The sequence below is a fragment of the Leuresthes tenuis genome, unplaced genomic scaffold (assembly GCF_036924035.1).
Source record: "Leuresthes tenuis unplaced genomic scaffold, fLeuTen1.0.hap1 SCAF_11, whole genome shotgun sequence".
Taxonomy (NCBI): domain Eukaryota; kingdom Metazoa; phylum Chordata; class Actinopteri; order Atheriniformes; family Atherinopsidae; genus Leuresthes; species Leuresthes tenuis.
This window is the reverse complement of record NW_027325365.1, coordinates 24,038,330-24,050,933: the sequence shown is the minus strand read 5'-3', so window position 1 is coordinate 24,050,933 and position 12,604 is coordinate 24,038,330. Positions and strand designations below refer to the sequence as shown.

At 44.8% G+C, this 12,604-nt stretch overlaps 1 protein-coding gene across 3 annotated transcripts in view; it reads left to right on the top strand.

Moving 5' to 3' along the window:
- aff2 (AF4/FMR2 family, member 2) overlaps positions 1-12,604 on the top strand; it is a 179,445-nt gene that overhangs the window by 143,130 nt on the left and 23,711 nt on the right. For all 3 annotated transcript variants that reach the window (XM_072396214.1, XM_072396213.1, XM_072396212.1), the window contains exons 15-17: positions 330-534; positions 9,486-10,490; positions 10,604-10,719. In XM_072396214.1, coding sequence (XP_072252315.1) covers positions 330-534; positions 9,486-10,490; positions 10,604-10,719 — 1,326 coding nt within the window. The remainder of the gene's footprint in view (positions 1-329; positions 535-9,485; positions 10,491-10,603; positions 10,720-12,604) is intronic.

Genomic DNA, 12,604 nt, shown 5'->3' with positions numbered 1-12,604 from the left:
CAGGTCTGTGGGGAAAAGAAATATTCAGAATGAATAGAATCCATGTCAGCCTCCACACTCAGCCTGACTTCAGGCTGATTAGAAAAAAAGCACCCTCTGGCTTCTCCCCTCACCCACCTCTTCTTCTCCTTACTTTCATCTTAAGCTTCCCAAATCCAAACAAAATTAGCTGAGTGTGTGCTGTTTTCAATGATTTCATACTGTTGAATGTTTTTTTTAGCTAGTGAAGGAAAACTCCTTCTGCTGTTTGTCAGTAGTTTGGTCTTTAGTGCCTTGTCCAAGGGTGAATCTAAGTCAGAGAGTGATTTTTATTTCTTTTTTTCAACTAGCCCTGCAGCCAGAGAGAAGGACCTGTTGCCTCCCCCTTCCCTGGAGCATCAGAACCCCCCAAGACCGCGAAGTAAACCTCCCAGTGGGAAGACGGCTCCAAGGAAAGAGCCTCGCAGTGCTGCCAGCTCAAACACCACCACGGCCCCTCCAGCAACAGCGCTGCAGCAAACGCCTGTGCCAGGACCTGCTGCCGCTGTAAACCAGGTTAGATTTTAGGGTGGGACATGTACATGTGTGTGTGTGTGTGTGTTTTGAGAGCATGACTCAAGTACCTCAGGCTTGCTTTCCAGCACTCTGGAACACACCTCAGGACCAAGTCTAATACATATGTAACAGATTCTCCATCCATCCTGACATAGTCACTTTAGTTTACAGGCTTTAGATGACCTTTTCAAATTCCACAACTGTACAGCATAAATGGCAGTTCCACACTGACTGGTTTGAAATTTTGTAAAAGAAATTATAGGGAAGGAAAAAGAAAGAAAGAACGAAAGAAAGAAAGAAAGACATTTTTTTTATTTTGAAACAACCTTTATTCCAAAATCTTTTTTCTTTATTACCAACTCAAAACAAAAACTAAAATATCAAACCAAAAACAAAAATAAAAACCTAAAACTAAAAAAAACAGACACATTTTTTTTTTAAAGTTCAGGATCAGAGAGTGTTCTCTGACAGCGCACAGGACGTCCTTAAGTCCCCAGATATTAACAAACTCCTGTGTTGTCCCAGTCAGTTTAGAAAAACTAAAATCTACTCTGAGCCGAGTTGCCATCAGTCCAGTCACCATGACCACCACGTCTTCTGACCCCTGACCTCTGACCCTGTCCTTCCTGGTCATCCAGATGGCCAACTTTGCTGTCCCTGAAATAAAATTGATCAGTTGATGGACAGACTTCTCTTTAGCACAATATCGTGGGCCAAAAATAAAAAGACTAAAAGAAAATACCTGACCAAACCCCTTAAAGCACCTCTGAAGGTGTCTGAACAGAGCCTCTAATCTGGGGCACTGGACAAAAAGATGGATAACTTTCTCTGACTGGAAGCAGAAAGGACAGGCGTCCCCCGTGTTTGGATCAAGGCGCACCACATACCTGTTCGTAGCTATGGCCCCGTGTACAATCCTCCACTGGAGGTCTCCTGTCCGTTTGTTGCCAGGAGGTTTGTACATGGACCGCCAACAGCCCTTCAGGGAGGATCTCATGCCACCTCAACACCTTCACCCCTGCCAGCGAACGTAAGTTCAAGACCTTAAAGCAGAGGAAGTAAATGTCTTTTTTTCCCGGAGTCTCAAAGTTTGTGGACTCTGAGGTTTCCAGACTCAGCAGGTCATTCTCCTCTGGCTGCCATTGTCCCACAGCTGGAGAAACAGCCAGGGAGGGAAAAACGTCCTTAAATTCATCATCCCATTGGTCAGATAGAGTCCGGTTTTCAGCAAACGCCCTGAGGCCTGCTGGCAGGGAAACACAGATCTCTTCCACCAGACTGAGCAGTACTCTGGTGGACTTGATGCACAGCAGGTCTGCCAGGTGAGGGACAGATGTTTTTAATAGATGGCCAAGTTTCCCCAGTCCAGCCTCTCTCTCTCAGATACCTGACATTTTGGACCGTTGTCTACAAAGGAAGGGTTTGATGGCTATAGAGTAGAGCTGTCCAGAGATAGGACAGCCCTGTCTAATCCCCCTCCTTACCTTTACTGGACAGCTCAGTTCTCCACTCTCCTTCACCAAACAACAAGCATCTGTATACAACAAACCCAGCAGTGACAAAAAAACCCCACCAAAATCAAAAGCCCTTAAAGTGCTAAAAAGAAATGATCCACCCTGTCGAACGCTTTTTCTTGTTCCAGTGAGAAAACCCCGATATCAAAACTACAATTTACACATCCATCCATCCATCCATCCATTTCCTATACCGTCAATCCGTCAGTCGGGTAGCGGGTGGGCTGGAGCCTATCCCAGCAGTCATTGGGCGAAAGGCGGGGTACACCCTGGACAGGTCGCCAGTCCATCACAGGGCCACATAGAGACAAACGAGCCGTGCAGCCCTATCAATTTACACATGTCAAACAAATCCCTCATTAAAAACAGGTTGTCCATAATGGACCTGTCTGGGACACAGTAAGACCACTCTTACTGTGTCCCAGACAGCACTTTTTTGAGCCTGTTGGCAAACACCTTAGATAATAGTTTGTAGTCTGTGCACAATAGAGCCACAGACCTCCAGTTTTTTAAAAGTGGCAGATCCCCTTTTTTTGGGATGAGAGAAAGAATGGCACTCCTGCAGGAGGCCGGCAGTAAACCTGTCCTTGAACACTCTAGTAGAAACCTCCCACAAGTCAGCACCCAATACCCTCCAAAAGTGTTTGTAAAAATCGGCAGGTAAGCCGTCCATCCCCGGGTCCGACCAAACGTTAACTGTCCCACTGCAGTGGTCAGCTCCTCCAGCGAAATGTGGGCATTCATGGAGATCCTGCCCTCAGGACTCAGCTGAGGAAGTCCCCACAACAGCTCATCCTGGCACCCTCTGTGGATGTCCTCCGCTCTGAAAAGGGCGCTGTAAAATTCCACTGCATGCCTCCTCATTTCAGCCTGGTTTGTAGCCTCAAACAAACCATCTGCTTTGTTCAAGAGACAGATTTTTCCAAGTTAAAAAAGGAGGAGGTGGGAGCATCCATGTCCCGGATGGTGGTGCCCTGACCAAAGCCCCTTTTACCCTCTCTTGTAAAAATGTGCTGAGTTCCTGTCTCTTCTGGTGCAGTGTGTGTGTGTGTGTGCAGTGTGTGTGCAGTCTGTCCTCCATGTCCCTGATGTCCTGCTCCAAGTACTATATGGTCCCTCTGACCTGTGTTGTGGAGTGACTGGTGTATTGCTGACAGAAAATCCTAATATGTACCTTACCTACTTCCCACCACTGACTCAAAATCACCCTTCCTCCCTCTCCAAATTTCCCAGAAAGTCTCAAACTTTTCACAAAAATCTGTGTTATGCAGCAGCTTAGTGTTAAAGTGCCAGTGCGAGCTGTGTTTGGGTGTTTGTGTGATGTGAAAATCTAAAGTGACTAAATGGTGATCAGGAAAACCTACAGGATAAATATTACTATATGACTGTGAAATGTAGACCCTGTCTAACCCGACTGCAATCACCGCCCCATCCACCACCTTCACCCATGTGTATTGTCTGTCGGTTGGATGTTTGACCCTCCCTGTGTCCACCACCCCCACCTCCGCTCCCAGCTGCCTCAAGGCTGCAGCAGACCACAAGTGGGGCTCCTGCCCGGTCCTGTCCAGAGTGAAATCGGTTGTGCAGTTCCAGTCTCCTCCCAGTCTCCTCCTCTCACTAGGCAGTCATCCTGACTGCACTGCTTCACAAAGGCAGAGACCCTCTGAAATAAGTCCAGTCTTTCTGAGCCCAGATTTGGGGCATAAATGTTGAGGAGGCAGAAACTGAAGCCTTGAATTTGGGCTTTGACAGCCACAGCTCTGCCTGCCATGATCTCAGAGGTGGAGGTGATTGTAATGTCCTGGCCCGGAGAGACCAGAGTGGCCCCACCTGCAGATAGGTTAGTGCCATGTGACAACGTGTGATGGCCTCTCCACCACAGACCTCAGTCCACCTCATTGTTCATGTCACTCTCTTGCAGGAAAATAATGTCCAGCTTTTTGTGACACTAGTTCTCTTTTATATTGGTCTCTCCCCCCGTTTATATTTAAAGTTGCTATTTTTATTCTATCCATAGGAAATAAAGCGATAAGGACAGGAAGCGACAGAGGGAGCAGTAGAAGATAGATCACATTCATCATCATCATTATTATCATTCATTTATGCACCGTTTGGACCCTTTTCCTTTCTTTGTTCTTAACGGGTTTTTTTTTCATCTAAGATGTCGAGACTGGCTATCTTCTGTAAAGTTTTGACAGAATTTATAAATTTGTCCAAAAAAATCAGTAACTTTTACAGATTGCCCAAAGGTTTCATCTAAAAAACTGTCAATATCCTCTAATGTGTGCATGTCACCGCTGTACTGTGAGTCTGCTACAGACACACAGTCCGATTCTGAGTCACACTCCATCCCATCTTCCTCCTCACCAACAGTCACACCTGCCTCCCCCTCCTCACCTCTGCACCGGCGGCCTGACTTTGGTCAGACTCTGGTACCTGTCCACCACCGCTGTGTCCCCCACTGACCTCCTCTGCTCATGTCTGGACCTCCTCTGCTCATGTCTGGTCCTCCTCTTCTCATGTCTGGACCTCCTTTGCTCATGTCTGGACCTCCTCTGCTCATGTCTGGACCTCCTTTGCTCATGTCTGGACCTCCTCTGCTCATGTCTGGACCTCCTCTGCTCATGTCTGGTCCTCCTCTTCTCATGTCTGGACCTCCTCTGCTCATGTCTGGACCTCCTCTGCTCATGTCTGGACCTCATCTGCTCATGTCTGGACCTCCTTTGCTCATGTCTGGTCCTCCTCTTCTCATGTCTGGACCTCCTTTGCTCATGTCTGGTCCTCCTCTTCTCATGTCTGGGCCTCCTTTGCTCATGTCTGGTCCTCCTCTTCTCATGTCTGGTCCTCCTTTGCTCATGTCTGGACCTCCTCTGCTCATGTCTGGACCTCCTTTGCTCATGTCTGGACCTCCTCTTCTCATGTCTGGACCTCCTTTGCTCATGTCTGGTCCTCCTCTTCTCATGTCTGGACCTCCTCTGCTCATGTCTGGTCCTCCTCTTCTCATGTCTGGACCTCCTTTGCTCATGTCTGGTTCTCCTCTGCTCATGTCTGGACCTCCTTTGCTCATGTCTGGACCTCCTTTGCTCATGTCTGGTCCTCCTCTTCTCATGTCTGGACCTCCTCTGCTCATGTCTGGACCTCCTTTGCTCATGTCTGGACCTCCTTTGCTCATGTCTGGACCTCCTTTGCTCATGTCTGGTCCTCCTCTTCTCATGTCTGGACCTCCTCTTCTCATGTCTGGACCTCCTTTGCTCATGTCTGGACCTCCTCTGCTCATGTCTGGACCTCCTCTGCTCATGTCTGGACCTCCTCTGCTCCTCCTGGTGTTCTCTCTGAAGCAGCCGAGCTGTCCTCAACTGCTGTCTCAGCTGCTGTCTCAGCTGGCTGCTCCTCAGTCTGTCTCTTGGAGATTTCTCCTCCATCAGACTCTATCAGAGGGGCAGGGTTGCTCCGCAGTTTAGGGGCGACGGCCACCGCCGCCTCGTCTCCAGACACCGCGGCCGTGTGGGAGCGTCCCTCAGCAGGCCTGTGAGGACAGGCGACCCGCTTGTGCCCCACATTCAAAACATTTTGTGTTCCCCGTGCTAGCATACACCATGTACAGTCCGTCACCATGTCTCACATTAAATGACACGACCAGCGTCTGTGACGGACAGGTGAGGCACATGAACACCTGTCTGCGGAACGACTGGACATGTCTGAGTTTGTCACTACAGTCAGACGTACTGTGGACAGAAAAGTATGCGACTGAAATGGAAACAGAATATGTTTCTTTTTGCTTTTTGATTGCAAACAGAAAGTAGACTTTTTATTATTTTTACAGCTTTGTAGGAAACAGACCGAACAAAGACCAAATATGTCTTAATCAGGCTCTATAACAAGAAGATTTAAACTCAAAACATAGACACATGAAGGAATCCACCGACTGCGGTAAAACCATGTAAATGCTGCCCTCTTGTAACTTGGGAGAAACATGTTAAGACACCTGAAGTTGACCAGTGAGGATGATATATGTGCTCATATTTAGAGGAAGAACAGATGTCAGCATCAGTTTACACAACACATTATTTCTTTTTATTTCTTGAGTTAATTTTAGTGTATGCCATGTGACACTGGTGCCTCGCATCATTTCATTCACAAACTCGTCCGCTGAAGCAAATTAAACATTTGTGTTGTAACCGTTAGGCTTTACCTCCTCTACTGATTAAACATTTGCATAGTTTAGGCTTGAAAGACTAATAATAATGATAATGATAAGGGCTTTCATATGACATGCACTACTCATAGAGGTGTATAATGCTTTGCATGAAATTCAGCAGTGTACAAATGTACGATCTGTCGCGTTTACACTGTAGATCTGATCTATAATAGATCCTAAATGTGACATCATCCAGATATCATTTGGCCTAAAGATGGTTTAGACTGTTTGAGTCTAAACTTTTGAGCCTACTCTTTTCCCAAATCTTTCAGGTGTTTGTCTGGGTTTAGGGTTTCTCATGGCCTAAGCTTGCGATCCTGTCCACATACTGAAATGTCTCAAATCAGAGTCTGTTGGAGAGCCAATGTGTAATATTCCACCTATTTTCTGCTTCTGCGACAAATCAACTGTATCTCATACATCAAATTCATTCCGGTGTCATGTAGTCCCACTACTGGTGGACTATACATCAAGAGGGATTACCTGTTTAAGTCTGCATGTTGTCTTTATAGTAAGATTTTGGCTTAATATGTCTTTGAAGATTTTATGTTACTTTAATGACTAGAACTCCAGTTGAGTGTTTATATCGGCAACCTGTGAGTGATCCTCAGCCCGCTGTAGCTGTGCCGTGGTAGGATAGACAATGTTTTCAGTCAGAAAGACAAAGGAAAGTATTCTCCAGCACTGTGAAGAAGTGTTATACAAGGGACAGGACCCTCTTTCTCTCCTTTTTTTGGAAAACAAAAACATCGAGTCATTAAATTTTTCTTACAATGGCGTTGCAGATGGCAGCAGGCATTGGAAAGAGCCCAAAACTTGGCATCTTTACAGCGAGTGGGTTTTGTTCGAAACTGTGAACAATAGTGATGTTTTTTGTCACTGCATCCGCCTCTGTCGTCGCTTTCTGGTGTTGATGTTGCAGAGACAACAGAATCTCACTTCCTTTTGTGTTCGTTAGAAATAAATGATGATTGGGTCAGTTTTGTTTGGAGAGAAGTGAAGGCCAAAATGCAGCGTTACTTTCCAAATATGTACAGATCCAACATGTATTTATGCAGCGCCTAAAAAGGAAAATAAACTGAGTGAACTGTGGCGGGTGCTGCCAGCCGGCAAATGATCTTCACACAAGAAGAATTGTGAGGATGTTGAATTGATTTGACACAAAGTCAGTTTCTTTGTCTGAAAAACAACAAAAACATTCAGTTGATCATTCTAACACTTATTATCATTCTACCACAAACCTTTTTCCTCTGTTTGAAAATGATACATTGTTGTACAAAACATCCAATTAGAGACGTCCATGTAGACCAATCATTCTCCCAGGTTTGAACAACAAAACCCCATAATGCACTTTTTCCATCTTTGTGCACCTTTGAAGATGAAGATGTGCCAGAAACCCTTAAACCTGAGGGGTGTACTGTGAAGCAGGATTAGTGGCTTAACGAAGTAAACCCTATGTTCAGCTTCAGATTTTTAGTATAACGAAGCTGGTTCACTTAATACCAAGGTGTATCACCATGACAACTTATGCTGGTAATCCAACCTGCCTTGCTTTCAAGAGAGGAGATCAACACAGTAAGTACAATAGCTAAAAAAGACATCAGCCTTTAGACATAAACGCTGTCAAGACTGGTACATGGCGAGTGGCCGTCTACTAGGTCAGTGGTTCGATCCCCGTGTCCACATGTTGGAAGTGTCCTGGGGAATTAAACTGAGCCCCATGTTGCACACATTCCTGTGTGTGACAGAGAGGACGGCGCTGCAGGGCCTGTTACGCTGTAAAGACAGAAGGGCTGTATGAGTGAATCTGATGCTTGTTTGGAACAAACATTATTTCTTTACAACTGTTCTCAAAACTGCATCAGTGTTCACCTTCATATCCACATCCATCTTATTATATGTTTAAAAAGTAATCAAAATAACTGGGGAGCTTTTTTCTTTTGCATTGTAGAGCCTGGATGACAGAAAATGGTCTCCACTTTAACAATGTTGCATCTGACAGAATAGGACTGAAACGTTCTCACGTGACTCAATCATCCAACGGCAGCACATTCATCAATGACCACCGAGAGATGTAAAATAGCTACAAAGACACTTTTAATGGCAGCAAAGAGATTCAAATCAACCAAAAAGACCCCCTAAAAATAGCCACATGGACAGAAAATTAGAAAGAAGACCACCAAGACACCAGGACCACAAAGGACAAAAAGGCTCACTAAGACACTCAAAACAACAGGTTTTTAATGAGTTAGATATCATTCTTTAACTCTACAAATCTTAGCTTTGAACTTGGGTACTAAAGCTTTTATTTGTGCTGTAAACAGTCCTTGGCAAATTCACCATTTCTTCTGCTTACCAGCATAAGTTGTCATGGTGATACACCTTGGTATTAAGTGAACCAGCTTTGTGATACCCCACGTTGCCTCCATCAGGGTATGAATGTGTATGAATGATTAGAAAGCACGTAGTTATGTGTATCTTAAGACGTGCTGTATGAGTGTGTGTGAGTGGGTGAATGTGGCGTGTAGTGTTAGAAGTGCTTTGAGTGGTCAGTTTGACTAGAAAAGCGCTATACAAGTACAAGTCCATTTACCATTTACCATTCTGCTTGAAGTAATGTCAGCTGTAGCTGCTGTGCCTTCATGTGCCTTTTTCCCCTTTCACATAACTCCAACTATTCAACATTAAACTGCAATAGCTAAGTGTCCACTCAGTGTCTGTCTTTTTTTAAACTGAGCCACTGCATCTATGGCAGAAGTCAAAATAAGAAATGTGAGACGCAGCTTTTAATTTGCATGTGACAAACAGACAGCCTGCGCTCAACTGCGTGACTTGTGTGCGCTGAATCTTATTGACATTCAAAATTAGACAGTCAAACATGTTTCATTTGACTTCACAGATTAGCAGAACAAGCTGGCGACTTGTGCCGCATAATTTACATGATATTATCACATTCAGTGATACCCGGTGTAAGCTGTGCTTTTGATTCTAATGTCTGTCTGCAGCAGGTCTTTTTCTAAGGGTTTAGAAGCACATCAGTTCATGGTAAATACATCAGATTACTGGAAGGTGATTAGTGCAGTTGTGTGCTGTTTTAAGTGAAGGAAATAAAGACAATACTGGCCATGTGTGAATTATATGTGCATATAAATGACTGTGAGTTAGTTCAAATTCTCCCCTCTCTCTCCGCTTTTACTTTTTTGTCATTGCTGTCATATGTTCATTCATTTATATTTCAGGATAAGAGGAAACACAGAGGCCCGAGCACCAGGATCACACCAAAGTCCAGAGAATTCATCGAAACAGACTCCTCCTCCTCCTCGTCAGAATGCCAGTCTGATACCGAGGAAACCATCAAAATCCCCGCTCTGCCACCCCAGACGACACGCTCTGCGATTAACACCCAAACTATGTCCAACACGCACATACACGCGCCTCTTCTCCCATGCCTTGGCTCTGCTAGTGGTGTGGGGAATCTAGAAACATTTGGAGGAACAGGACTTCGAGTCAAAGATGGTAGCAGCATGACCACGAATGGTAGCAGCAGTAGTATCAGTAGCAGCAGCAGTGGTAGTAATGGCAGCAGTAGTAGCTGTAGTTCCCTAAGCATTAGCAACATAAGTTGTTCATTTGGAAATTCTGTTCCTGACCCTGGAGGGTTGGGTGGGCAGAGCAAGGACCTAGAGTCCATGTCACCACCTTCCACTGTGGGGCACCAGGCGCCTCTTTCCCCACTGAGGGAATACCATGAAATCCAGAGTTTGTGGGTGAAAATTGACCTGACTTTGCTCAGCAGGGTGCCTGGCCAGGGTGTGGGGGACAGATCCAGGGTGGGAAATGCAGAAATGGACGGGGGTGAAGGGAGAGACAGAGGTGTGGCAGACAGAGAAAGACAGAAGTTGGCAAAAGGGGAGAGACAGCAGGAAGAAAATGAGCGATTAGTGCAGGACAGAGAGAGGCAAGGTGACAGAGACAGATTACCAGACAGAGAGAGGCAGACGGATAGAGAGGACAGGGAGAGATTTGGTTTTGTGGAAAGGGAGAGGGCGATGACAAGGGACAGAGAGAAGATCTGTCAAGGCCTGGGGGTCCTGGACAACCCACCTGTGCAAGAGCAAAGTCATCCCAGGCTGGCTGGGAAGACGGAAAGAGGGGAGAATGGAGGTAAACACAGAAGGCAAGCAGCTGCAAACATGGTGGCTCCAACAGAAAAACACACCAGTAAGAGCAAGAGGAAACACAAGGTGGGAACCAGGATGTTCCTCCAGAGACTCTTCTCATATCAGTCATGAAACGTTCCGTAATCCATTCACATCTCTCTCTTTTATCACTGCTTTCTGTCCTCTATTATTCTCAGTCGGACCACGGAGAGTCATCAGTCAAGTGTAATAAGAAGCTGCGTCTGGACAAAGACCGTCTGCTCCTCCCACCCTGCATCTCCCCAATACACAACCACAAGAACAGCTCTACAGAGTGAGTATTTACACACACACCAGAATAGCTCGGGAAGGACAGGGGAGACCCTGGACAGCGTAAACTTCTGGCATCAGACCCTTAATATCAACGAGCCAGACGTCCATGAGGAGTAATTACTGATACCAGTCCACTAACAGTCTCCTTAGTGGACCTAAATGCAATGCAGACTCATGACAACTGCCTAGGGTGTCAATCAATCAATCAATCAATCAATCAATCAATCAATAATTAGTCAATCACACCCACACATTTTCTTCAGATTTGAGAAAGTTTTGAAAAAACTTAACAGGTGATTGACAAACTGATAATAGGACACTTCAAAGGAAGCTGTTTTTACAGCTTCTGTCTGAGCATTAAAACTAGAAGCTTCTTCACGAAAAGTTTCAGGGTACAGTTTTAAAAAAAAAAAAGATCTGCGATCGTCATTTTTCTAAACTCTTTTCCGGGACCTCATTGGAAAACATCATGAAGGTGAAGATGGGAGGAGGAACTCTAAAGGACTCAGGAAAAGATAGAAGAAAACTGCTGGGACGAGAATCCGGCAGCACTCACACCAGGCTGTGGGTGTGTGTGGGTCTGCAGTGTTCAAACTGCAGATGTTAAAAAGATATTTCCAGTTTTGCTTCCTTGTGCTACTTGTAGTAAATCCCAGGACATTACCACTGACAAGGTGATTGCATTTGCAGAGCAGTTTTATAGAATGAGGTTTGAACCATATGATGGAGACGCAATACCCAGTCATGTAATGCTTTGCGGATTCACCAATAGTGTGTCCAAGTAATGTTAGGCAATGAAGAGGAATATTTTCAGCCAAGAAAAAGTGAAATAATGGCATGGAACCTACAGAATTATTGTGAACAGACAGAAGCATCCTTCCCCCGCTGAACACCACATCCTCATGTGACTGTCACAAGCAAAGCTAATCAGACAAGTTTCCTGGAGAATGCCTATTTTTTAAGAGGGCTTCAAATTGTCAGTGTTGTGATGAAGCCATCAGACGGGTGACTTCAACTCACCGTGACACAGGAATGACAAACTGTGAATTTCAGCTTTCGATGTGAATTATTAAAAAGAAAATACTAAGCTGGATGCCACTATAAATAAGTCTCTATGTGACAGCTGGAGAAGAAATGTTTTTATAGCATCTCAGCGTTATCAAAGAGGTGGAGGGGGAAAGATGGGCTGACCCAGAGTTGAACCGGTGACACCATGTGATTGCTTCCACTGTATGTTTATCATCCAGGAGGCTTTTCTCAGAAGCTGTAAACAGAGCGATGTGCTCATCCTGCTGAGACCCAGTTAGCAGTTTCTTGGCTGTGACTTTTGGCAGGTGTCATCCCAGCTGGGTTAATCACTTAGGTCATTTTTTGACAGCAGATCATTTGCAATGACTTACATTTACCATATGACCAAGATATTAGTCCAGCAAAGTTACATTTTTACATTTATGATGTCTTTTTTTGGTGAGTATTTGGAATGGGGACTTGAATTTTCAGGTTTGTTAATCGACTCTTTTCATCCATTTTTTGCTGTAAAATATTTCAGTATGTTGTTGGGATTTTTAAATACGAACAACTTTGACTTTTTTTTTTTTTAAGAAAGAACCAGAGCTTGTTCTATCTTGATCAGAATAACAACATGTTTGTTTGAGTTTAAACACCAAAAGTAAAAGAGAGTTTAAATAGAGAACACTGGGTCGGAAGTGAGAAACTCACTGATATTCAGTGCCTGCCTAATATGCCAATCTGGGCAACTTTGTTACGTTATTTCTAGAATGTCGTTTTTTTCATCAATAAAAAGATATTGGTAAATATCTAAAGTTAAACAGCTGGCAAAAGGTCATTGGTTTCAGTGTCTGACAGCGGCTTGCATGGCAGAACGT